Source organism: Capra hircus, chromosome 1 (genome assembly GCF_001704415.2).
Source record: "Capra hircus breed San Clemente chromosome 1, ASM170441v1, whole genome shotgun sequence".
Classification (NCBI taxonomy): domain Eukaryota; kingdom Metazoa; phylum Chordata; class Mammalia; order Artiodactyla; family Bovidae; genus Capra; species Capra hircus.
Window position 1 is genome coordinate 143308877 of NC_030808.1, and position 26806 is coordinate 143335682.

Here is a 26806-nt window from a genome sequence, read left to right on the forward strand (position 1 = left end):
CTGCACGCGCCACAGCCTTCTGCGCAGTCGCGACCGGGGCGGCGAGGCGGCGGGCGCTCTGTGGCGGCGGGCTGTGGCGGGGGATGCTCCAACGGACACGATGGCCCCCGCCATGCAGCCGGCCGAGATACAGTTCGCTCAGCGGCTGGCGTCCCACGAGAAGGGCATCCGGGACCGGGCGGTGAAGAAGCTGCGCCAGTACATCAGCGTGAAGACGCAGAAGGAGACAGGTGGGCGCCGGCGGTCCGCCGCGCACATGGCGGCCGGGCGTGGGAGCCCGGGGTGGGCCGGGCTGGGGGTTGTGGGAAGGGGGCCCGGTCGGGAGGTGCGTCACAGGGGACGGGCCGGGGGAGCCGCGGGCGGAGCGGGGAGAGCGTGTGGCACTGAGTCGCACTCCCGCGTGTGCTTTTGTGTCCGCTTTCTGCTGGGTCTCGTCCTGTTCTAAGGTTGAGGGGCTGTGGCCGACAATGTCGGGTGGTCTGCTGAAAGTCACAGTGGGTGATGAAGCTTAGGGTAGACCCGTTCTGTCCAACCCCGAGCCTGGACGCCGGATCATTGGGCTCACCTGATAGATTCTGGTGCGCTCTTCTTTGAGTCACGCCTTCACTTGACCAACACGTTTAGGAGTTGGGATTGCAAAAGAGAAGACAGAATCCCTACCCTGGAGGGAGTTGCCCCGGGAAGTCTAGGGAGGAATTTATACCTGAAACAGAGCTCCTTTAAGCAAAGTAACGGAAACGAAAACCATCCTCTACATCGGCCGTTGACGTTCAGCAGGTCGGAGAGGAGGCGGGCTAGCAGTGCGAGGTTAGTGAGGGAGGGTGAGGGAAGGTGAAGTTGAACAAGTAGGCAGCGGCCAAGTCACATCGGGCTTTGTGATTTGGGTTTAAACAGCAGTGGGTACCGTTGAAGGATTTCATTAACTGATCTGTAAACTCCTGAAAGAATGAGCTACAGTGTGCAGTGGAGGTTTGTATGGCACTAAGATAAGTCTGGGCTTCCCTGGTGGCTCAGACGTTAAGTGGGGGACCTGGGTTCGGTCCCTGGGTCAGGAAGACCCTCCTGGAGAAAGGCATTGCAACTCACTCAAGTATTCATGCCTGGAGAATCCCATGGACAGAGGAGCCTGGCGGGCTACAGCCCATGGAATCCCAAAAGTCTCAGACGTGACTGAGCGGCTGAGCATACAAGATAAGTCTGATTTTTTTTATTGTTAGTTCTGGTACATAGAGCCTTTTTCAAAGAATTGATGTTATCTCTCCTTGTGCTGACCTCCTTAGTTAATGTTTTATTTTAAGGAGAAACCACAAGAGACTACCCAGGGGAAACAAAGTATCGCTTCATGGGAAGTCTGTTAGAAAGACTTTGACTCTGTTCAGGGTCTCCCCAGCAGATTTAATTTACTCATCCCATATATGCTGGAGATTTCTAAGCCTGGTCTTCTAACCCAGATCTTTGCTGCTTTCAGCTCAGATATGCCCTACTCACCTGGCAGTGTCTACCTGTGTGTCCTCAGACCAGAATGTCCAAAAGTGATTCATTTTTCTTCCCGCCCCCCAACCACCAAACCTCTTGTGCTGCCCCTGCTCTTTCATTTTGGATGCTAGTTCCCCTCCCCACCCAGACTCTAGCTGGCATCCTCTCCCCCACCCTGCATCCAGTGTCCTCTGGTCTCAGCTGTCTCATTTCCTGAACTACTCTCCCCTGCCTGGAGCACCCCCCCGCCCCCGCCCACCCGCTGTCTCATCTAGACTTCTGTAGTTGCTTGCTTCCTCGCTCATCTAAACTCCAGTTGCCCCCAGTGAACCCCCTGCTCTGGAACCAGCCTGGCTCATCATCTTAAAACAGCTGGACAGGTCAGAGTCCCAGGTCTGTGGACCACAGTCTGTTCTGCCTTTCTCTCCACACCTCATCCCCTCTTCCCCATGTGACTGCTCCACACTGGTTCCTGGTGTTCAGTACACCGATTCTCACCTCTGCCTTCACGTCTCCCATTCTCTGAAAAGATCCCCGCACTTCTCCAACTCCCAGTACTCAGTTCAGCATCACTTGCTCCAGAATGCCTTCTGTCTCACCTGCCCCGCAAGGATCCCGGGATACCCTATGTGTCTCTGTTGTGGCACTTAGCTGCCCTGCTTCTTAATTATCAGTCGGTGTGTCACCGTCTCCCGAAAACACTGTAAACTTCCATCTGTTTTCCTAGCTGGAAGTGGGCGTGCATCCAGACACACGAGGGCCAGCCTGAGTACAGAACAGAAGGACCAGATGCAGCGCCTACGGGTTGAGGCGACCAGACAGAGCCTGGTGTTCAAACCCCTTTGGTGAACAGGCTCAGGGTCTGAAACGTCAGGGTGGTCCCAGGGCAGGATGCCCAGGGGCATGCAGTGCCCCGGGTGTGCCCCGGGTGTGGTCTAAGTTACTTGTCCTATGCTCCTCACAATGCAGGGAGTGTAGCAGGCCTTCAGAAAAATGACAGTAAAGTGCACATCTAGACGGGTGACGGGACAGAATGGACATAGTCTCTGCCACAGCTGTGCCTGTTGGAATAGAAACACACTTTCGGAAATAACTTGGCCTGATGGTGGAACCTCACTAATCCGGTCAGTTGTGTCTTGTCTCAGGCATAGAAAAGAGAGTCTGAGGTGTCACTCTGCTGTCCATTAGCAACTTAGTTTGAAAACAAATTGAAAATCTTTGTAGAGCTTAAAGCAACTAAGTGTTGCTGTACCCGCTTTAAGTGTTGATCATTCACAGCCGTGGAATAACCGCAGTTTTGCTCACAAGAGCTCACTTGTCCCTGTTCACTCACTCGTGTGTTCGCACACCCATTGGGTGCCCACTGTAGGTGTGCTGTTGCTGTTTGGGTCACGGCTTTTGGTGCTGGGAATGCAGCTGTGAACAGAATAAATATCTCTGCCTCTTTTTATCTGCAACTCTCAGCCTTTAGCGCTTCCCTGTGGCTCAGCTGGTGAAGAATCCACCTGCAATGCAGGAAACTTGGGTTCGATCCCTGGGTTGGGACGATCCCTTGGAGAAAGGAAAGGCTACCCACTCCAGTATTCTGGCCTGGAGAATTCCATGGACTATATAGTCCACGGGGTCACAAACAGTCGGACTCGACAGAGCGACTTTCACTTTCACTCAGCATTTAACCTCTAAGAGTGGAATACGTTTTAAAATCAACATGTGACAGTTTGGTTGCATTTCTGCTTTCTCTTTTGGTGGCATGTAAAAAAACAGTGCATCTTGTGGTTCCTGGTGTCTTAGAGTCAGTGGCAGTGATGAGGGAATGAGTACATCTTCACACTGGGCAGGGTTGGGGTCTCTCGGCCCAGAGCTTAATAGAATGACTGGAGCTGAGGTTATTTCTACACGGATGTGGGGTCCAGCGTTATTGACTGGAGCTGAGGCTGTTCCCGCACAGATGTGGGTCGAGTGTTAGGGGCTCAGCAGGCTCCTGGGCTGATCTCCCCATGAGAGGAGCTGTTGGATTTTCTGTGTCCAAGTCTCACTTTGATGTGTATCTCATTCATTTTGAAGTAAAAGAGTCAGACAGGACTGAGGGACTGAACTGAACTGAACTGAAACCTGTATTGTTGTTAGAAACATAGTTGCATTAAGTTTAAGAAGCTCAACCCCCAGAAGAGACCAATCCAGAAGCAGCTGTGGGATGAGTCTGCTTTTAAAATCCACCTTGTGACAGTTTGTGTGTGGGTGACGTGACGAGGGTACGTTGTCCTTCACCTGCAGAGCACTAAGACACATCAGATGGCAAGCATTCTGTTTGGCTTTAAGTACTTCAAAGATTGGTGCCTTATTTTTCCCAGTTAAGTTCCTGAGCGAAGACGAAGGACTTCTATACCTGTACTGGGAACAGGTGTTTTTAAAGGGAGCTGTGCCTACTAGGCTGTGGTGGAGGATGTGGGACAGCAATGTGTGACTGCCACATGCCTCCCACTTGTGCACTCAGTCTTGACCCCAAGTGTGAGCCTCACGTGTGTAACAGGTCTTTCCAGGAGGGCCCAACCGGTAAGGAGCAGCATGGGGCCTCCCTGTCCTTGGTCACTTCACATAGGATGGAAGTCAGAACCTGTTTTCACTCCCAGCTCGCTTTCCTACCCGCACTCCACGATCTGCTCTCCCGGGTTGTTCTGTGGATATCTCTTGTTTTCCCTCGCTAAGGTCTCCAGCGCATCCTCGCCAGCACAGGTGGGTTACCCGGAGGTGCTAGCTGCCCGTGAACCGCTGCTCTCCTGGAAAAAGCACCCGGAGAGGAACCCACATTGTGCCCTTTTTAAGTGAAAAGGCTTCTGAGCCTTGCGCACACGCAGCAGTATGTTTCTGCGTCACACATGATTGTTGCAAAACCGTGCACAAGAAAGATGCCACCAGACCAGGAGCAGGGCCCTCTAGGAAGGGACTGGCTTCAGGAGGCAGTGAATAAGGACTCTCTAGTGTATGCTTCAGAGAAGGCAATGGCACCCCACTCCAGTACTCTTGCCTGGAAAATCCCATGGACGGAGGAGCCTGGTAGGCTGCAGTCCATGGAGTTGCTGGGAGTCGGACACGACTGAGCAACGTCACTTTCACTTTTCACTTTCATGCATTGGAGAAGGAAATGGCAACCCACTCCAGTGTTCTTGCCTGGAGAATCCTGGGGACAGGGGAGCCTGGTGAGCTGCTGTCTCTGGGGTCGCACAGAGTCGGACACGACTGAAGCGACTTAGCCGCAACAGCAGTGTATGCTTTGATAGAGTGTCTGATTTTTCTTGCAGTAGAAACGTGTTCTTACTGCTTAGGATTCTTTTTCAGTAGAAACCTGACAGGATGTCCAGGCCCCACTAGTTTTCAGGGAAGAAACCAAATCTCAGCTTCGTGCTGGGGCTCCGCTGGTGTCGCCAGAGCCCTGCTCCTCTCCAGGCGGCTCTGTGCCCCCAGGTTCTCCCATTCTAGACAGGCTCCCGGGCATGTGGCCAGCTCCAAACTTCGTCTTCTCTTCAGGTCTCCTGGGAGTAAAGAGAGTGCTTCCTGAGAACCACGAGAGGGGATCTTCTGTCCATTCTCACACCAGCACCCTGCCCCTGGGACTCCTGCCCTCCTCCCAGGCCCTGCCTTGAAAGGGGGCAGCTCTGGAGGGGGGCAGACAGTGAAGCTGCCGAGCGGAAACAAGGATGCCCAGTCCCAAGCTTCGTGCAGGAACTGGTGTTGTTTAAGTCCTATTTTATCAGTGTTCGTGCCTTTCAAGTTTCATTATGATGAGTTTTTCTAAACAGTAAAAAAAAAGGGGGGGGGGGACAGCCCATGATAACATTTTCATTTTGATACTCTCATGCAGTTCTTTTTTTCCCTTTTCTTTAAGAAATATTTCAAACGTATTTCAAATACAAGTACTTTGCTTCAGTATTTATTAATTACCTGGCCAGGTCATCTGATCGGCCCATTTCCTCCTTCCCACGAGATTCTTGGGAAGCAAACCCCTGGTGTCTCATTGCACCTCCTGATACCTAAGTGTGTACCTCTGAGATACGGACCATGCTAATGTAACCACATTGTCACACCTTTAAGAAATGTTTGCTTAATATGAAATATCAATCTTGTACATTCCCATCATTTCATACACTCTTAATGACAAATCAGAATCCACATGAAACCCACCCATAGCATTTGGTTGTCACGTCTACAGGGACTCTTCAATTCTAACAGTTCTTACCCGGCTTTTCTTTTCCTTGAGCTTATTTGTTGGAAGAACTGGGTCATTTGTCCTATCGAGACCCCACCCCCATTTGGGGTTTTGCTGATTGCATCCCATGGTCTCATTTAATTTGTTTTTCTGTCTTCTATAGTTCCTGCAAACTGGTATTAAAAGTTAACATTTGAAGCAGTGAAGGTTCAGTTTTTTGTTTTTGTGAGAATACTTACCAAGCAGTTCTGTGTTCTTCCAGCTGCATCATGTGGGGCATCCAATAGGCTTGGTGGTGTTGGTCTGACACATGCACTGTGAAACCCGTCACTAGCCTTTCATCTGCTGTTTCAATGCCATTGATGACCCTGCCCACTTTTGGTATCCTGTCATTTTGCCTTTTCATACTGTTCATGGGGTTCTCAAGGCAAGAATACTGAAGTGGCTTGCCATTCCCTTCTCCAGTGGACCACATTCTGTCAGACCTCTCCACCATGACCCGCCCATCTTGGGTTGCCCCGTAGGCATGGCTTGGTTTCATTGAGTTAGACAAGGCTGTGGTCCTAGTGTGATAAGATTGACTAGTTTTCTGTGAGTATGGCTTCAGTGTGTCTGCCCTCTGATGCCCTGTTGCAACACTTACCATCTTACTTGGTTTTCTCTTACCTTGGCGTGGGGTATCTCTTCACGGCTGCTCCAGCAAAGCACAGCCGCTGGAATGGGTGAATTTAACTCAGATGACCATTACACCTACTACTGCGGGCAGGGATCCCTCAGAAGAAATGGAGTAGCCATCATGGTCAACCCAAAAAAGATGTCCTTTTCATTATAGGGGGATGGAATGCAAAAGTAGGAAGTCAAGAAACACCTGGAGTAACAGGCAAATTTGGCCTTGGGATGCAGAATGAAGCAGGGCAAAGACTAATAGAGTTTTGCCAAGAAAATGCACTGGTCATAGCAAACACCCTCTTCAACAACACAAGAGAAGACTCTACACATATGTGGACATCACCAGATGGTCAACACTGAAATCAGATTGATTATAGTCTTTGCAGCCAAAGATGGAGAAGCTCTATACAGTCAGCAAAAACAAGACTGGGAGCTGACTGTGGCTCAGATCATGAACTCCTTATTGCCAAATTCAGACTTAAATTGAAGAAAGTAGGGAAAACCGCTAGACCATTCAGGTATGACCTAAATCAAATCCCTTATGATTATACAGTGGAAATGAGAAATAGATTTAAGGGTCTAGATCTGATAGACAGAGTACCTGATGAACTATGGAATGAGGTTCATGACATTGTACAGGAGACAGGGATCAAGACCATCCCCATGGAAAAGAAATGCAAAAAAGCAAAATGGCTGTCTGGGGAGGGCTTACAAATAGTTATGAAAAGAAGAGAGGCGAAAAGCAAAGGAGAAAAGGAAAGATATAAGCATCTGAATGCAGAGTTCCAAAGAATAGCAAGAAGAGATAAGAAAGCCTTCTTCAGCAATCAGTGCAAAGAAATAGAGGAAAAGAATAGAATGGGAAAGACTAGAGATCTCTTCAAGAAAATTAGAGATGCCAAGGGAACATTTCATGCAAAGATGGGCTCGATAAAGGACAGAAATGGTCTGGACCTAACAGAAGCAGAAGATATTAAGAAGAGGTGGCAAGAATACCTGGAAGAACTGTACAAAAAAAGATCTTCACGACCCAGATAGTCATGATGATGTGATCACTCATCTAGAGCCAGACATCCTGGAATGTGAAGTCAAGTGGGCCTTAGAAAGCATCACTACGAACAAAGCTAGTGGAGGTGATGGAATTCCAGTTGAGCTGTTTCAAATCCTGAAAGATGATGCTGTGAAAGTGCTGCACTCAATATGCCAGCAAATTTGGAAAACTCAGCAGTGGCCGCAGCACTGGAAAAGGTCAGTTTTCATTCCAATCCCAAAGAAAGGCAATGCTCAAACTACTGCACAATTGCACTCATCTCACATGCTAGTAAAGTAATGCTCAAAATTCTCCAAGCCAGGCTTCAGCAATACATGAACCGTAAACTCCCTGATGTTCAAGCTGGTTTTAGAAAAGGCAGAGGAACCAGAGAGCAAATTGCCAACGTCTGCTGGATCATGGAAAAAGCAAGAGAGTTCCAGAAAAACATCTATTTCTGCTTTATTAACTATGCCAAAGCCTTTGACTGTGTGGATCACAATCAACTATGGAAAATTCTGAAAGAGATGGGAATACCAGACCACCTGACCTGCCTCTTGAGAAATCTGTATTCAGGTCAGGAAGCAACAGTTAGAACTGGACATGGAACAACAGACTGGTTCCAAATAGGAAAAGGAGTACGTCAAGGCTGTATATCATCACCCTGCTTATTTAACTTCTATGCAGAGTACATCATGAGAAACGCTGGACTGGAAGAAACACAAGCTGGAATCAAGATTGCCGGGAGAAATATCAATAACCTCAGATATGCAGATGACACCACCCTTATGGCAGAAAGTGAGGAGGAGCTAAAAAGCCTCTTGATGAAAGTAAAAGAGGAGAGTGAAAAAGTTGGCTTAAATCTGAACGTTCAGAAAGCAAAGATCATGGCATCTGGACCCATCACTTCATAGGAAATAGATGGGGAAACAGTAGAAACAGTGTCAGACATTATTTTTTGGACTCCAAAATCACTTCAGATGGTGACTGCAGCCATGAAATTAAAAGACGCTTACTCCTTGGAAGAAAAGTTATGAGCAACCCAGATAGCATATTCAAAAGCAGAGACATTACTTTGCTGACTAAGGTCCATCTAGTCAAGGTTATGGTTTTCCCAGTGGTTACGTATGGATGTGAGAGTTGGACTGTGAAGAAGGCTGAGCGCTGAAGAATTGATGCGTTTGAACTGTGGTGGTGGAGAAGACTCTTGAGAATCCCTTGGACTGCAAGGAGATCCAACCAGTCCATTCTGAAGGAGATCAGCCCTGGGATTTCTTTGGAAGGAATGATGCTAAAGCTGAAACTCCAGTACTTTGGCCACCTCATGCAAAGAGTTGACTCATTGGAAAAGACTCTGATGCTGGGAGGGATTGGGGGCAGGAGAAGGGGACGACCGAGGATGAGATGGCTGGATGGCATCACGGACTCGATGGACATGAGTCTGAGTGAGCTCCGGGAGATGGTGATGGACAGGGAGGCCTGGCGTGCTGCGATTCGTGGGGTTGCAAAGAGTCGGACACAACTGAGCGACTGAACTGAACTGATGACCCTGCCCAGATAGATCCATGATTCATTAGTTTGAATATGGTTGGATGTAAACACAGGAGACCACGCCAGAGGTACTGCAGTCGTGACTAAGTCGGTGTGCTCTGGTGGAATCCACCACTCACATGTAGTTGTGTCCTCAGTGGGAAGAGGTATGTCTTATTTGTAACAGGCAGGTTAAGGAAAACCAGTTTGCTTGACCCCTAAAGGAAAGGCACTTTAATAAGCCAATTTCACTATAGTTTCTGGCAAATGAGAGCCTATCGCAAAGAATCAAAATGCACTGTGATGAATTGTTGGCATGGGAAAGGTCTTTAGTAACCTGGAGATCAGTACCTTATACAGCTCTTCAGCTTCCTCCGAATAAAATAAGTAAAACTCATTCTGTCAAGAAGGGACCTCTTTATCACTCAGAACTAATCCTGTAGAGTCCTGAGATCACGTTGATTCTAAATACGTACTTATTTATATTCACAGCATCTGTCCTTTGCTGCACCACAAGGTTCTTCCCAGGCCCTTCTAGTGAAGGATTATAAAGACCACTGTAACGGGCATCAGGCTTGAGGGTTCTGTCTGTCCTCCGCATGCTTGGAGACTTCAGGAATGTGCACTTACCTGATCTTGTGAGTCCTTAGGTTACTCCGCAGTCATTCGGTGATGCCTAGGGTCGACCCACTCCAGTGTTCTTGCTTGGAGAATCCCAGGGACGGGGGAGCCTGGTGGGCTGCCATCTGTGGGGTCGCACAGAGTCGGACACGACTGAAGTGACTAGGCAGCAGCAGCAGGGTCGACCCAGGAGGCAAGAGTCTGTGTACAACTTGTGGCTTGGCTGTAGGGGGTTCAGACGGAAAGGCAGGCTGGAATAATGAGAACAAGGCTGACCTGGATGATGCCACTTAAAACTGCACGTACCTGGTAGGTGAAAACCGTAAGCGGGGAAGAAGGGGTCAAGGTCCAGCCCAGCCAAGAGCCCAAAAAAGTCATCTTTGCTGAAATATCCCAAAGCTTGGCCTGTTCCCCTGGGCCTGTTGTAAGGACTTGGGCAGACCATCTGCAGGATTTTCGGTCTAACTTGGCTAGACCAGTGACAATGGTGGTGTTGCCGGTGGGTGGGGACTGGGGGGGGGGGAGGTGCTAATTTCAGGCAGAGGACCACTTGAGGGAACTCCTAAATGACTCGTGAACTAAATTAGTTAATTCTGTGTGTGGATGACATTTGCTTTCCTATGCTACTCAGATCGTGAGAACACTCGACCGCCACCGCCCTGCCCCATAGCTGACAAAACTAAAGCATTTATGTCTTTGTTTTGTAACAGCAAGAAAATGTATGCTTCAAATAAAAAAGACATTTACAAGTAAAAGTGGAAATGTATTCAGTATTACTCTCACTGCTTCCGTGGCAGCTCTAAACTTAAGGAGGAAACGTGTAGGTTCTGAAATAAGACTTTTCTGGTCTTTTGCCTTTTAGGAGGTTTCAGCCAAGAAGAACTTCTAAAAATCTGGAAAGGGCTGTTCTATTGCATGTGGGTGCAGAATGAACCACTTCTGCAGGTAACCTACAGTTCCCTGTGTCATGTTGCTGGACGCGGGGCACCGGTGAATGAGAGACCCGCCCGTTTTATGCTGTATCCATCCCTGATGTACGGAAACAGATGGAAAACCATTGCTTCAAAGGTTCACTTTCCCACCACTTGTCCATAGAGAAAGGGGTGCAGGCATTGAAGTGAAATCTTTTCAAAGACAAACAAAGACACATAAATTAGATTTGTTATTTCTCTGTCACAGTTTCATAGGTTCCATGGTAGGTTTTACATTATAAAGTTTCTGTTTCCTCCTTTATTATTTGTGGTCAAAAATAGCAAAACGCTAGTCTAAGAGCTACCCGGCTCTGGGCCCAGCTCTGCCACAGTTAAGTGGGGCAGAGTCTTTGTAGAATGAGCAGTGATCCTGGAGCTGATGGTCTCATCACAATGGCAGTGGAGACCTGCCCAGGTGTGTGCACTCACCTGAACCCCTGTCTGCCGAGCACACCAAGCCCTGCCGCCAGAACTATCAGAGAAAGTGGTTTAAGCTCTTGAAGAGCTCTTTTCTGGTGTGTGAAACAGGCCTGTCTTTGTAGCAGGAGAGGGTCAGCTTTGGGGGTGCTGTTTGAAGCCCCCTGATGTACAAAATGCCAGGGTGGGTTTTTACTTGTCTGGCTTTTACCTGCAGCTATTCCGCTTCCCCTGAGCCCTGTAGTGACTCACTTTGATTTCCTGCCTTTACTCCACTGAACATGTTTTGAGTAGGACAGCAGAGCAAAATATTTTTAAGTTACATTCAAAGTGACAACCAACAGCTTTAGTGGAGGAAGGAAACAGATGAATGGGAACATCACTTTCAAGTCCGGGGTTCGTTTAACATGGCTGAGAAAGACTTGAGTCTAGGTGAAGGCCCCATGATAGCGGTGAGGATTATTCTTCTTCTGTGGACACTCCCGGAGGCAGGTTTCTTCATAGACCCAGAGCCTGAGTTCTCCCCCAGACAAGCTTGTGCACCTCAGTAGGATGGCTCTTTTGCTTTCTGCTGCCTTGCCGCTGCAGCCTGTCGGCCAGCAAGCCAACTGGAGCCACATGGAGTGACAGTCCCGGTATCTCACTGCCAGCGACGCCCCCTCGTCGCAGTTGGCATCTGCGTTTCCATTATTTGGGGGAATTCGGATGGAATCTCAACCCAAGTTATATGTTGAAAGCCAGGAGTTGAGAGCTGATGTTTCTTGTGTGCGTCAGTTGAACTCACCCTAGGCATAGCATGTGTGAGCACACAGCCTAGTTCTGAAGGCATGTTGAGTTGGCACAATAGTCCGTTGAAACAGCATTTCACGTGTGATGCAATCCAGGTGTTCAGATGCACCCTTCTTAGTGGAGGTGACAGTGAGAATGGAGGGGCTGACCCCCTCCCACAGGCCGTGATGCTGTCCTCTCATGGTTCCACGTAATAACCCCGCTGTTTTTCCCCAACCCCACTTTGCAGGAGGAGCTAGCGAACACTATTTCCCAACTCATCCATGTTGTTAACAACTCAGAGGCTCGTAAGTCCTGATATTTTCGTGACTTTCAAAACCTGCTCATCAGATTTGGTAACTTGCCTAAGAAAGCTACTCAATGTTGTTTCTTCTCCTTCCTTCAAAGTTTCCATTTTCCGGGGGGCTAGCGTCACATGAGCCTGGGCACTGGGAGTGTGAATGTCAGGTGACAGACCGTCCCATGGGGAACCTGTGTCAGGCCTAGATACACAGTGAGAGGGTGAACAAAGGGCATCACATTCGGCGTCTCAGAGGTTTCAAAAGAGTCAAAAAAATAACAGTCTTCCAGAGTTTCCACATTCTGAGTTACTTTAATGCTCTCAGAAGCTGTGTGTGACTGTGTGGTGCCATGGTTACCTCTGGATGCTGGTTGTCCTCCTTGGGACTAGAGCCATTTCAGGTCATCACTGGTAACTAACTGTAAAGTAACCCCTCTTGACCAAAACGAATAAACAAAGGGAGAAATTAATTATTAATATTTCTGAGACATTCAGCTTTGATTACTTACAGAAGCAGAGAAGGCAGAATTCACTGCTTTTGCCCAGCCCTCAGAACAGAACCATCCAATGGCCTTGTTAACTCTCAGTGATTCTCTGGATTTTAGCAGGCTCCCAGCTGACTCGTAAGGATCAAAATTCTGTACATGGAATATACTGTAGCTTTTCATATATCAAGAGAAAATTGTGCAAAAGGAAGTAAAGCAAAAAACAAACCATTTTGGGATTAAAAGTGCTGGTTTCATGGCTCAGAAGAGAAAAACAGTGTTTTATTAAAGTTCACTCAGCTGACGCTGAACATGAAAACAGAAAGCTAACTCTCTGCATGGGTCCCCCAGGTGCCATCAGATGGATGGCTTAGGGCTGATTGTTCAGTGTATTTGGGCAAGAAGGACCAGTATCTGTGGCTCAGGACGTTTTTTGATTTTTAACAGAATCATGGCTTTACAATGGATAATGAAACATGCTCCGGAGAGCTTTCTAGTCAAACATTAAGATATTACCACTTCTTGTCAAAATAAGCTTTTATTTAAATATAAAAAATTATCGAGCATTCTTAGTTACCAACGAGATTTTCTAGCTGCCCAAGAACCCTTGAGAAATCCTAGTCTGTTGCCCTTCGTGACCTTTCTTGTTCTGTGGTGACACGGCACCCTGCGAATGGAGCGCTCAGAGCCTCTTGTTCCCTGCAGAGCACTTGTTCATCCAGACCTTCTGGCAGACTGTGAATCGCGAGTGGCCAGGCATCGAAAGGCTCCGTCTGGACAAATACCACATGGTGAGGGTGGGGCCACAGCCCCTGACGGGCAGCTCGGGGTCGGGGAGGCAGCTGTGTGCGTCATAAGGTGACCAGCAGGGGGCACCAGAGGACGTGTTCAGAGACATCCGTTTTCTCTCTTCCAGCTGTCAGAGTCTGGGGCTCCTTAGTTAACAGTGTTTGATCTAGAAGCTAATCTGTTAGTGTAGGAACTTTCCACTTTGAGGATCCAGGCTGTAGCTGTCGTTCTGCTAAGCTGATGGGTGTTTGTCACTTTCCTTTTTATAACAAAAGTTATCTGTCTCTAGCTGATTCGTCTGGTCCTGAGGCAGTCCTTCGAAGTTCTGAAGCGAAACGGCTGGGAAGAAAGGTTGGTGAACCCTCTGGGTTAGCATTTGGGGGCTAAAACTTTTAAGGCAGTGGCGTGGTTTTCTAAGTGTTTCAGTTAACAAGTCTGAGTCACCTGATCCATGCCTTCCACTCTGAGTACCAAGAGCCCAGCGTCCTCATGCCTGAAGAACTTCAAATCCCGCAGAGCTGAGCATACACAACAACACTTTATACTCATTTCAGTGATTGTTGAACTTTCTCCATCGTGCATTGCTTGTTTAGCAGTTGGGCACAAGAATGTCACATTCTCTCTGGGGATGGAGAGGATGTTGGCAGCAGGGGTTGTAGAGCTGTGCGTGTTTTTCCTTTAGCCGCATCAAGCTTTTCCTCGACGTCCTGATGAAGGAGGTCCTGCATCCTGAGAGTCGGTCTCCAAATGGAGTGAAATTTCTCTTCATCGACATTTACCTGGACGAGCTGTCCAAAGTGGGCGGGAAGGAGGTAAGAAGGGCAGGCACCCTGCCACAGTGCACGGGGCCAAGGTGCCCCTGAACCGGCAGGGCCTGGGCCCTGCTCTGAGTGCTCCGTGGGCTGGAGGTAAAATGCTGTTGGCAGAGCCCAGGGGTAAATCGGCGGCAGCAGCATGAATGGGTCAGCCTGTCCTTTGACATAGTTATTCCTCATCTAGAAATGTGTCCTAAGCAGGCAGTAGGTCATGTGGACAAAGATTTGTGCGCTAACAGGGTACCTGGAAGTCTGATACCCAGAATCAAAAACAACTTAGATAGTCCACTGAAGAATTCTGTAACACGAGGAGATATTCATGAGGTTGAGTTTTTAAAAGTCAGGGGACTTCTTGGCAGTCCAGTGGTTAGAAGTTCCACTGCAGCAGGCACTAGTTCACTTCCTGGTTGGGGAACTAAATTCCCAAAAGCTGCATTGTGTGAGATGGATGGATAGATAGCAGTATGGAGGAACTTCCCTGACTGACTGTCCAGTGGTTAGGACTCCTTGCCTCCACCTCAGGGAACATGGGATTACTCCCTAGTCAGGGGACTGAGATCCCGCATGCCATGTGGCATGGCCAAAAAAAAAGTAGGGGAAAAAAGAGGTAGACAAAGCTACACAAATGGTATGGCTTGTTGAAGACACAGGTCTAGAAAAGAAACACAGTTTTTAGCAAGCCAGTGATTATCTGAGTTGGGGATGAGGAGTAGTGATTTCCTTTTCTTTTTTTCACAAGTGTCTGCAGTGAACATGTGTTTGTTTTTTCTTTGTTTCATAATTAAAAGAAAGTGTATGTTGTTGTTTTCTAATTCCTTTGCCTTGGTGTCTGGGAGTGTCCTGTCTCCGTGGAGGAGGGAGTCTGTCGGGAATGTAGGACGGAACAGTGCCGGCAGTTGGGGTGGGCAGTCCTCTCTGGCCACTGTGCTAAGATGCTTGGATGGTGGCCATGACTTTTAGCAGAGTGCGTTTTGGGCATTGTGAGAGATGTGTGGGTCTGATTCAACCTGTCTGAAAAACACCAGTGGTTCCTTTTTCAAGGGCACATCTGAAAGACTCTTTTTTTTTCCCCCTCGGTTTTTTTTTTTTCCCTTTGTTACAGCTTTTGGCAGATCAAAATCTCAAGTTTATTGATCCATTCTGCAAGATTGCTGCCAAGACTAGGGAGTAAGTGATTCATGTGTTTCTTTTACCACTTCAGTTGGTACTTCTTTATGGGGGCTGGTGGTGAAATTGTAGGTGAAATATGACGCACAGGTCAGCCAGCACTCAGGAGCACCAAGTTCTAACTCCTGTCAGCTCTGAGTCCTGGCTGGGCTCTCCCAGCTGTGTTCCCCAGGGGCTCCACCAATCTCTGCCGCCCTGCGCCCCTCCTGCACCTGCGTTCCTTCTGTCCCAGGTCCCACCACTCCATCACACAGCGCTTAGCATTGATGGCCCCTCGTGGCTGCAGTGCGTCAGCACAGGGTGTGGCTAGAAATGCAGCGCTGGCCCAGGGGTCCCTGGTGGGCTGGACTGGGCGAGCAGTGGGGCGCTCTGCGTCTCGCCCCCTGCGCTCCTTGAGGAAACAGAGTCCTGGCCATCCGCTAACACGCTCTCTCTGCTGTGCTTCCGCCCTCAGCCAGACTTTGGTACAGACTATAGCTAGGGGTGTTTTTGAAGCCATTGTAGATCAGTCTCCTTTTGCACCTGAAGAGACAGCCAAGGAGCAGAAAGCACAAGTGGGTGGCGGCGGCCTCTCAGAGGAAGAGGCGTCTGCAAACGAGATGGCCTGGAGAAAAGTAGCCAGGAAAAAGAAAGCAGGTGAGAAATTTACTTGAAGGGTCTTTCCTAGGTAAAACTCACGTCACAGGAGCAGTTTTCAGTGCATTTGTTGGCAGCTCACTGACTACCACCTGGAGTCGATCAGAGGGGCCTCTGCCTTGACACCACCCGTGGAGGGAAGCACGGCTGTGTTAAGACGCCTGCACGGTCCAGAGCCTGGTCACCCTGGGCAAACACATACACATACACACTTTTCTGCGTCTCCCAGGTCACGAGGCTTTCTTCCAGGGTTTTATCATTTCCATTGCTGTTGTTTTGGGTTCTATGTGTTTTTTGACGTTGCAGCTTTAAAAAAAAAATCTTAATCTGGCTTCATGCTTGTCAGGGTCCCTTGTCAGAGACCCAGTTTACAGATGTGTTGGGAATGCAGTCTTGTGTCTGTAGCTCTCCTCTCTGTCTCCGCCTTCTTCCAGGATTCTTTACCTTAGGATGTGTAAACACCCACCATGGACTCACCTTGCTCTCAGCACTGTTAAATGTCCATGGGACTCACATGGGGCATTTAAATTGCAGCCTCGTCAGAATTTCCTGTGCTTGATAGTATCTCAGTGCCTTGGCGATAGGTGAAGGGCTAGTTCAAGATATACCCATGCCTTTGAAATGTCCTGGAGTCGTTTAAAAGGAAAGCTTTCAAAAATTAACGGCCAGGGAAGGATTTTTTATAGCGAGACATAAAAACCTAGACAATATTTTTAAAAAGCAGAGGTATCACTTGGCTTACAGAAGTCCATATAGTCAAAGCTATGGTTTTTTCAGTACTCACATACAGATGTGAGAGTAGACCCATAAAGAAGGCTGAGCACCGAAGAATTGTTGCTTTCAAGTTGTGCTGGAGAAGACTCTTAAAAATCCCTTGTACTGCCAAGGAGATCAAACCAGTCAATCCTAAAGGAAATCAACCTTGAATATTCATTGGAAGGACTGATGCTGAATCACCAATACTTAGACCACCTGATGCTGGGAATGATTGCATGAGGAGAAGCGGAGGGCAGCAGAGGATGAGATGGTTGGGTGCCATCACCGACTCAGTGGACATAAATTTGAGCAAACTCCTGGAGATAGTGAAGGACAGGGAAGCCTGGCATGCTACAGTCCAGAGGGTCGCCAAGAGTTGGACACAGCTTAGTGATTGAACAATAACAAGAACCCTGTGTGAGAAGTGCCTGGTTTTTATGCTTAGACATAGACGTATATAAACACGTATGTGTGTATCTGGAAGAGTATGTAAGGTGGCAGGAGCTAGCCTGCATAGCAAAATTGTGCCTGATCTCTTATTTTCCTTTGTGCTTTTGTCTGTTTTTCTAAGTCCTCTACAATGATGTTATTTTATTATTTAGTAAGGAAAGAAATCTTTAAGAAAGAAAAGATATTCTCATTTTAAATTCACCATGGGCGACATTAGCTGAACAGCCTCAAGCGCGTTTTGTGTTGTCTCTGGACCTCTCCTGGCGCCACGTTTCTGTCTGAACCAGAGCACCCCCTTTCCCTAAGCGCCTTCCAAGATGTCCTCCCAGGTTCTCCATCAAATGCTTGGGGGACCTGCCCAGTCTTTTGCCTGAGGCCACACCACTCAGGAGCTGAGAGCGTGCCAGAGACAGGACACCTGTGAGAGCTTGTGAGATCTCAGTAGCAACGTGCATCTGCTTCTCCATAATCACGTTAGCTGTACTTGTTGTTTATCCGTTTTGTTTTGTTTTTTAATAATTTATTTTTTGGCTGTGCTGGATCTTCGTTGCTGCTCAGGCTTTTCTCTAGGTGCGGCAGCTGGGGGCGTCTCCCTAGTTTCGGTGACGGGCTTCTCATTGCTGTGGCCTCTTGGTGCGGAGCATGGGCTCTAGGGTGTGCAGGCTTCAGCAGGTGTGGCACGTGGACTTGGTTGCAGCTTCCAGGCTTTAGAGTGCAGGCTCAGTATCAGTAGTTGCAGTGCACAGGCTTAGTTGCTCCCCGGTGTGTGGGATCTTCCCGGGCCAGGGATCAGACCTGTGTCTCCTGCATCGGCAGGCAGATTCTTTACCACTGAACCACCAGGGAAGCCGTATCCGTTTTAAATATAGCAATGTGTACATGTTGATCCCAAACTCCTAACTATCCCTTCCCCCCTATTCTTCTCCCTGGCAGTCAGGAATTTTCCAAGTCTGTGAGTCTGTTTCTGATTTGTAGGTTTCTTTGTGTCATTTCTTTTTAGATTCTACATAGAAGGGATGTTATGTGATATTTCTCCTTCTCTGTCTGACTGACTTCACTCTGTATGACAATCTCTCAGTCATCCATGTTGCTACAGTTGGTATTGTTTCATTTTTTTAATGGCTCAGTAATATTCCACTGTGTGTATATATGCCATCTTCTTTATCAGTTCCTCTCCTGATGGACACTTAGGGAGGAGCAACGGGAGGAAGGAAGGATGGACTTACTGTACACACCAGGAACTCTGCTCAGTGTTATGTGGACGCCTGGATGGGAGGGGACTTTGGGGAAGCATGAATATATGTGTATGTATGGCTGAGTCCCTTTGCTGTCCACCTGAAACTGTCACAACATTGTCAACTGGCTGTATCCAATATAAAATAAAAAGTTTTAAAAGTCCTGTTAGCATTAGGTCATTGTGTTTCCTGAGGTGGCCCCTGGGGGTCAGCGTCGTGCTGTGGGGAGTTCACCACTGCCCCAGCTTTCCTGAAATGGGACAGACCGCCCACTCCTCCCTCTCGCTCGAGCCCCTGTCCCACAAGTTTGCTGTCCACCTCCACTGCAGTTCATGGGGGGAGTTCTGTCTGTGAGGTAATTAAAAGGCAAAATGTATGAGGTTTGTTTTTTTGTCTTTTAGTGTCTGGAGGTTGAAAATACCAAAAGACACCTAATTGGACACTGGCTCAGCCGTGGCCATGTATCTGAATTGTGTCTGTGGATGTGTCTCTCGATAGCACTAGGCAAATGTCACCCTGGAAAAGAGGAGGGCAGCCAGGAAGGTGGACAGGATGGCAGCGGAAGTGTGGAGGACACCGGGCCACTTCTCCAGGTCGGTAGCAGTTGTCTCTCTTTGTAGAGAGCTGCCTAACTAAAGGGGAATTAGGATCAGAGATAATTAAACCGCAGGACTAATGCATAAGGTTCGTTTTAATCTCTGGGTCACTGGTGTCACTTTTCTTATAATGAGCTTATTGGAGACAGATTTAAATACGACGGCATTTGAAAGATGTCAGTCTTCGTTTTGGCTTTAACTGACATTTGTTGTCTTCTATACAATTAAGCCAGCCCGATGGTACTTTTTCAATAAAGGGAGTTTACTGTGTTACCAATTACGAATTGAACATCTAGGTTAAGTTTGGAAAACAACACAGCCCCCTAAATTTTCATGAAGAAGAAGTAAAACAAAGAATAGCTTCCCCCAAGAATAAGTAGAAGAAAGTTTTCGAAGGCAGTGGCTATTAGGCGCCTGGTGGGCAAGCCTTCGACACGTTGTGTGGACGTCCTGCAGGGAGCGCTCTGGGCTGCGTGTCTCCAGTTGCCATGATTCCTGGTCAGGTGGGGCTGTACTTCAACAGACACGTAGCGTTTCTTCTCACCTAGTTTGACTACAAGGCGGTTGCTGACCGACTCCTGGAAATGACCAACAGGAAAAACGTCCCTCCCTTCAACAGGAAACGTCTCTCCGAGCTCATCAAGAAGTAAGTGACTGGGGAGGAAGGTTTCACCCGGCAGTCCTCCGCATTCAAGCCCTGCCCTTCTGTTTCACTCTGGGCAGGAGCTCTCACCCACTCACCTCGAATGCTTCTGCACTTCACCTTACACACACGTTCACTGGAAGGTTCTGGAGAGGCTCTTGCCTCTCCATTTCCCCTCTCTCCAGGCAGCTGCACTCACCCCCTAGCTATGTGGTAGAGATGGAGGAGGAGGTCTTTAGGTCAAGACGTAGCAGCAAGGGTCAAAGAGCAGCTCAGCTACCTCCTCCCCACCTCCCCGGGAGTGTGCCGGAAGCGTGGTTCTGTCACCTGTGTGACCACAAAGTCCTGCGGCTTGTTGCAACTGACGACAGGTGACAGCTGAGCCCCATTGGGCTCTGTGAGCTGCCCTGTCCCAGGCACTTACACAGATTATTTCACACTCAGGCAAGCCCACAAGGCAGCTTCTGAGATTGCCCCATTTGACAGATGAGGTAGCGGGGTACAAGGAGGCCACCCAGCGCCTGGGGTTGCATTTGCCAGACCTGGGGCTAGACTCAGCCTTTCTGCTCCCTGGCGCTGCCACCGCCCGGCGCACGCCTCCACGCTTGCTCTTGTTCTAACTCAGCACAGTCATGTAGAACAAAACATTGCTGGCCATCTCCGCTCAGTAACAAAGAGGGACTGGAATGTAAGTAGACGTGGAAGCTTTTCCACCTCCAGTCTCATTGGGATGTGCCAGGACAAAGCCTTAGATCCTCATGTCATGAGTGTGATACTTGAGGGCAGTTTTGTCCTTGGTTTCTGGCCTTTACCTCACCTCCTTCCTTCTCTACCACCCTTTCAGGAGAGGAAGGAAAGTGACTTCACAGACTCCAGGTGTCACTTACACGTTAGTTTCTTACATAGTGAGTGGAAAATGACAAGGTCCTAACCTATAGCACAGAGGACTGTGTTCAATATCCTACAATACACCATAATGGAGGAGAATTTGAAAAATAACTTATATGTGTATAATTGAGTCACTGTGCCATACAAAAGAAATTAGCATTGTAAATCATCTATACTTTGATAAAAAATATGTTGAAAATTGGAAAAGAAAAAACATATATATTGATAATAGAGCATTGAATTGTACACTTTAAATGGGTGAATTGTTTGGTATGTGGATTATATATCTCCATAAAGATTTTAAGGAAAAGCATATCTTACATCGTAAAAGGTTAGTGCATGTGTTTATGGGGGGCAGGAAGATGCAGTTTCTTTAGGAAACTTTGTTGTTTTCTTTTTCAGATTCCAAGATCTCTCTGAAGGTGAGGAAAATCAGAAGATTGTAATTGGTGATGTTCTCAGTGAACATGGGCACCATGGAGCTGGGCGCCATTCTTCTTCTTGGGGTGGGGCTGGTGGGGATTAACAGGCGGATTCCAGCTTGAGCCTTCCTGAAGAAAAAAGGTCAATGTCAGAGTCTCTCTCATTGGGATCAGTCGGCCTCCATCCCTTCCCTCCAGTCCCCCCGGGGTCGGGGAGGGGAACTGCTCCTTGGAAGCTGGGTTACATTTGAGCCAGGTGGGTGTGTCTGCTGCCCCCGCCTCTTGTGCATTTGGGGTGCTTCAAATGGGGGTCCCACAGGCCTTGCCGAGATGTGGAGGCGTCACATCCGAACCCTGTGGGGTGAGCTCTAGAGGCTGTCACCCTGGGTCTACAGTCCCTGACCTCACCTCAGCTAAGAAACCTGCAGAGCATAGTCTATAATTCCGGCAGCAGCAACTTTTCAGGTTGGGGGTGGAGAAGCAGTAAGGGACTCAGCAGGAATCAGAGTTGAAATTACCCACATGGGGGCAGGGCCATGCTTGTCTCAGAAAGCTGACCAGACGTTGTCTTTGGTGTCCAGCAGGCAGTCTCTCTCACCTCAGTTTTGCTGAGGATACCACTGCTGACGAAGATGACCAGACCTGCAGTCAAGGAACACATAGGAAGAAAGGGAATAAACTTCTGGAGAAGACAGACATGGCAGGAGGGAAAGGTGAGCTGCAGAGCTTTCGGTCAGCACGCAGTAGGCCAGTGTGGCCCAGGGAGCACCTTTCATATCCACACAGGCCACTGCAGAGTGAGAGCCATCACTCTGAAGGGCCGAGATGTATAGAGAGTGTCTCTCCAGCTGTTGTGCTGTTTGGGGACCGTGCTCCAGCCTTGCTGAAGTGGAAGCATAGCGGACTCCCCATGCAGGAAGAGGGTGGGGATGTGGACGTCCTAGGTGGACGTTGCCCTTCGGGGCACTTGTTTTATTACCAGATATGGGCCTGAAAATAAGTAGGAATCTGAATACTATTTCATATCTATTTACATCAAAATAGGCCTCAGGAAGTTTTCCGGGTATGGTTGAGGAGGGGAAGAGATGGGGAAGTGAGAAAGCTTGTGGGGTTCAAGGACACAGAGAAGGGCCTGGCGGGGACTGGTGACATGCTGTGGGTACCCCCAACCCTGGCAGGTCCCCTGGGCACTGGGCACTTGTTGACTGACTTGTGTCTCTAGGAACCACGTTTTCCCCTGCCAAGGAAGAGAGCAAAGGGGGCATTCCAAAGAAAAAGAGGAGGAAGAAGAAGAAGAAGCAACTCCAGGCTGAATGCACAGGGCCCAGTGGGGAAGCCATGCGCCCAGTACAGAATGGGAGCCAGGAGCCAGAGGCCAGTCCCAAAAGAGCCCCAGAGGAGAGTGGGGCTGAGCTGGGAATTTTGGCCATGCCCGGCACCCGGGAGCAGAGCAGCTCAGAGCTGCCCTCCTCGCACAACAAGAGGAAACGGCCCAGGAAGAGGAGCCCAAGGATCCAGGTGGAGGGCCTGGAGTCAACAGCATCATCTCTGGAGGGGGTGGCCCCTCAGGCGGCCCCAGCCAGCGGTGCCCCTGTCCTGAAGAAGAGGCGGGAGCTGGGAGCCCTGCTGGTCAACGGCAGTGGCCTGCCTGTGCTGGCCTGGCCCCCACCCCAGAGGGAAGGGCCCCCTGCCAACCCAGCAGACAGAAGGGACTGCCCCACCTCCCTGCCCCCGGGTGGGAAACTGAAGAAAAAGAGTGGAGGGCCCAGCGGCCTTGACCTTTATGACTCGTGCGCTCAGAAAGCTGCCATTTTGAAAAAGAGGAAGAAAATGAAGGAGATGTCAAACTCGGTGGAGCCCAGAGGAATGAAGCTCATCCCGGCCCTGGTAAGGCAGAGGGGGGCTCCCAGGCAGGAGTGTCAGGGCCCCGCCCCCTCGGCCCCAGGGCAGGGGGCAGTCAAACCCTGGACCAGGAGCCGTCATGGCTCCTAACACCTACCAAGGAGTAAATAGTGACCTGTCTCGGAGGCGTTCAGTGCCTCCCCTCCCACCCCCACCCCCAGTGATCAGAGGTGTGACAGGGCCAGCATCAGGCTGGGGGATCGCCCCAGTGGCCCAGTGGGCACTCCACCTCCATGGAGTGAACAGGCAGGGTGCCCCCATCACATGCGGAGCTCATGTTCCTCCAGCTCCTGGCCAGTCCTGGGCTCTACTGGCAGGAGAAGCCCCAGACTCTTAGCCCTGTTCTTCTTCACTGGAAGCTTTGCTCCTCTTGGCGCTCTGGAGCAGATAGAAGGGCTCAGACTCTGGGTGTGCAGCTCTCACCCTCCTCCTCATGCATGCGTGTGGCTGCGCCCATGCAGGGCAGCCGTCATCTCCCTGGGCTGCTTCCACTCCTTGCAGAGGCAGTCCTCACGGCCTGCGCGGCTGGATGCATGATCCCCTGGGCCTCCCAGCGCCAGCTCCTGCCCTGCCTAGCATGCGTGCCCACGGCTCCTGCTTTTTGCAGCACTTCTGACCCCAGGGCCTTCTTTAGGGAGCCTGCAAGGACGCGGGCACAACTTGTGCCAGGCCTCACAGTGCAGGACCTCCGAGGGGTCAGTGGGAGGTCTGAGGGCAGGAAACCCATTCAGCTGGGATCCAGGAAGTCCACTCCCACCTTAGGCCTTCCCTGACACTGGAACACCTGTGTCACGTCCCCCGGGCTCTCCAGCCTCTGCCCATCACCCAGTGGTCATTGCTGCTCATCTTCCTTAACTGAGAACATCTGAGAAGTTTTCTTTTTTCCCTGGCAGCCCCTCTTGGAGATGGTTGGAGGGTCTGGGGAGGTCTTCCTCCACAAGGGGCAGCATTCTGGCCCAGGTCTGCAGCTCCAGGTTCCCTCCAGAGGAAGGTGGCAAACTTCTGAGTCAGGAACACCAGAGACTTGCCAAAACCATTGTGTGACAGGGGCCACCTTGGGTTTCGCTGACCCCTGAGGCTCTGGAACAGGAGCGGGCTCTGCTGTGGGCGGGTATCACTGTAAAGTCCCAGGGAAGGTTCTGTGCCTGCCTGTCCCAGGCCCCCGGAACCTGACAGCTTCACACCCGACCTCTGCAGACTCTCCGTGGGCAGTGGGATGAGACAGTGAGCTACAACTTAGCACACAGTCTCTGAAAGCCAGAAACCCTCTGACATGGGCACAGGTTTGTAGATGGGTGAAAGTGGGTTCTTGTGGCCGAGAAGACAGGAGACCCCTGGCTGCAGACACGGAGCCAGCGCAGGGAGGCAGGGGCTTCTGCAACGTCTGCTTCAGAAGCGAGCTGTTGAGGGACCTGGGGTGAGCCTGTGGGTGGGTCAGTCCTCTGTTTTGTCTGCTCCCTTCCCACACGCATGAGTAGGAGTGACCCCATCTCATCCCCCTCACACAGGGCAGTGGTGGGGTGCATGGCCCTTTGAAGAAGAAGCTGAGGACGGAGAAGGACTTCGTACAGTTCGACGCTGTGTCCTCCCCGAAGCCCCTGTTCTTCAGGAAGGCCAAGGGCAGCACCGCTGCCTCACCAGGCCCCACCCTGCAGGTACTTGCCCCACACTGCTATCCCCCTACACAGTCCCACCCCAGACCCCCACCTGTCTGCAGCCAACCTCTAGCCTCTGCTGCTGTCCATGGCCTGCAGGCCCCCGTTCAGGGAGTCAGGCTGGCCTGAGGCAGACCAGGGGCTTGGCCAGGGAACTTGAGGTGCAGTAGGTGATGCTGTTGTACATCAGCAGGACATGGGGGTCATCCTCGAATTCACGCATATAGGCATTGAGGGGGAAAGTCAGAAACTCTGTAGAGCCTGGGTCTGTAGGTGTGCCCAGGACATGAGGGGAGGAGGTAGGAGGGGCCCCAGTGGTGGGAGGGGGCCAGGGCTGTTCTCAGGTCAGGAAAGCAGGGCCGGCTCTGCTGAGTGCTCCTCGGAGTGAGCAAGGCCAGGCCAGGCTGCTGGGCTCGTCCAGTCTGCCTCCAGAAGACACGGGTCCTGGTGGAGCCGTCAAGGTGGGCTTGGGTGCTCGGCTGGCCCTGCCAGGGCACCCACAACAAGTGAACATTTAAATAGCACTCACTCGGAGACTTCCCTGGTGACCCAGTGGTTACGACTCTCATTCTCAATGCATGGGGCACAGGTTTGATCCCTGGAGAGGGAACTAAGATCCTGCATGCCCCATGGTATAGCCAGAAAAATTAACAAGCGCCCTCTTAAACCAGCAAAGTGACTACTGTCTGTGTTAATATTTGTGTGTTCTTTTAAGATGTCTTGAGGATATTAGTTCAGTGACTCAAGACTTGTGCAAGCCAAGTTTCTGTCCTAAAATGTTGGTGATGTTAAAGCAAAAGTGGTGGACAGAACTATGGTGTTCTAAGAAGGAGCTTGTCAGGGTGCCTCAGAATGCAGAATGGGTCCCCTTCCGGAGGCCTTGACACAGGACTTTGGGACACGCATGTCCGTCGCCCACAGAAGCTAGTCTCTTACAGGGCGCCCATGCTCCACTCATGAGGTGAACTGTGGGGTCTGGACCAAGGTCAACCGTCCTCACTCTGCTCCCTCTCCCCAGGACCCCGGGATAGGCGGTCCTTGCAGAGTGGGGCTGGCCTGCCACTGCCATGCCTGGAGACACCGTGGGTTCTGGGGACGGCTTAGCCACTGTCTTTTTACTCCTTGCCCTGCCATTTTTTCCTGTAGCCACACAGAACCCCGTCCAGCTCCAAGAAGGTGACCTTTGGGTTGAACAGGAACATGACAGCAGGTGAGCGTGGGTTAGGGTTAGGTCTGTCTGTGGGTCTCTCTGTCACCATGGCTGCCTTGGTCCAGGCACCCCATCTGGGGTCGGGGAGGGTTGGGGGGGGATTGTCTGACTGCTTTTAGTACAGGTGTGATTAGTTTTGTTTCTTCAAAGGAGGAAACCAAGCTTTTTAGGAGTACATAATGAGTTTAGGTCCTGGCTGTGTTTAGGGACCACAAGTAAGGGTGTGTGTGCGCAGAGGGGGAGGGACTATCTGGAAGGGACCTGAGAAACTGGTTTTTAAAGCTAGAGAAAACAGGAGGAATGAATCTGCCACGAAGGAAAGGCTCCTCCTGAAACTGTTTAAACTTGGGGTTCACCAAGCATCCGTGTTCCATAACTACCCTATGGCCCACCAGTGCCCCGTCCAGGTGGCCTCGGGGCATTTTCCATGGAGGAGGAGAGGCATCTGAGGGCAGGAGCCTCGCTGGCGGCCCCTCCTCCTGGGCTGAGGGCCTGTGGGAGCCTGCGAGGGGTGGGGCAGCACCAGTGGGGCCGGTGGGCAGACAAGAGGAGTCGTGCCCTGTTAACTGTGGCCTGGCTTTTGTCCGAGGCAGAGTTCAAGAAGACAGACAAGAGCATCTTGGTCAGTCCCACGGGCCCCTCCCGAGTGGCCTTCAACCCTGAGCAGAGGCCCCTCCATGGGGTGCTGAAGACCCCCACCAGCTCGCCAGCCAGCACCCCTCTGGGCCCCAAGAAGCCGCTGACCGCCACACCAAAGAGAAGGCCAACGGCTATGGACTTCTTCTAAGATAGTCAGAGTTCTTTTAAAGACTGTTTTGTACAGAATGTTCTATAAATTATAACGTTTAAAAGGCAGGGGCCTTTGTATTGTTTTTATAAATTCCCATGAGTTGTGCGCACGGGGCTCTGGGTGAGCCTCGGCTCTGCTCCCCGGCCCTGTCGGCAGGGCTGCGGGCAGAGTTTACACGTGAGCCGTCCACTCTCCACCGTCCTGGCTGTGGGCGTGAGGCCGTGCGGCTGGGAGCTCGCTGCCAGCGCCCCAGCACTGCTGCTGTGCCTGGTGGTATCTGGGGCTCAGGTTGCCTCCAGCCCCTGTGTGTGCAGCTGCGAGCGAGGCTGGTTTTCTGATGATTTGTAGTCTTAAGAGTCTTGGTTTTCGAAGCACGATTC

The 26806-nt window shown here is 50.3% G+C and overlaps 1 protein-coding gene across 2 annotated transcripts; it reads left to right on the forward strand.

Moving 5' to 3' along the window:
- Positions 26-26491, forward strand: RRP1B (ribosomal RNA processing 1B). Of its 2 annotated transcripts, none has more exons than XM_018051765.1 (16): positions 26-230; positions 10393-10475; positions 11937-11994; positions 13178-13263; positions 13551-13612; positions 13944-14073; positions 15179-15243; positions 15698-15879; positions 18819-18913; positions 19465-19562; positions 20850-20869; positions 21451-21582; positions 22092-22756; positions 24280-24426; positions 25573-25636; positions 26230-26491. In XM_018051765.1, the coding sequence occupies exons 1-16, from the start codon at positions 101-103 to the stop codon at positions 26421-26423; spliced, it is 2211 nt and encodes a 736-aa protein (XP_017907254.1). In that variant the 5' UTR covers positions 26-100; the 3' UTR covers positions 26424-26491. The 2 variants fall into 2 exon arrangements, with proteins under 2 accessions (XP_017907254.1, XP_017907258.1); XM_018051769.1 differs by having other exon boundaries at positions 21454-21582.

Bases quoted from the DNA above. Each gene is read 5' to 3' on its own strand.
- RRP1B (XM_018051765.1), top strand. From the start codon at position 101: ATGGCCCCCGCCATGCAGCCGGCCGAGATACAGTTCGCTCAGCGGCTG. The intron at 11,995-13,177 runs GTAAGTCCTGAT...TGTTCCCTGCAG, and splicing joins TGTTAACAACTCAGAGGCTC to AGCACTTGTTCATCCAGACC. The intron at 15,880-18,818 runs GTGAGAAATTTA...GTCTCTCGATAG, and splicing joins AGCCAGGAAAAAGAAAGCAG to CACTAGGCAAATGTCACCCT.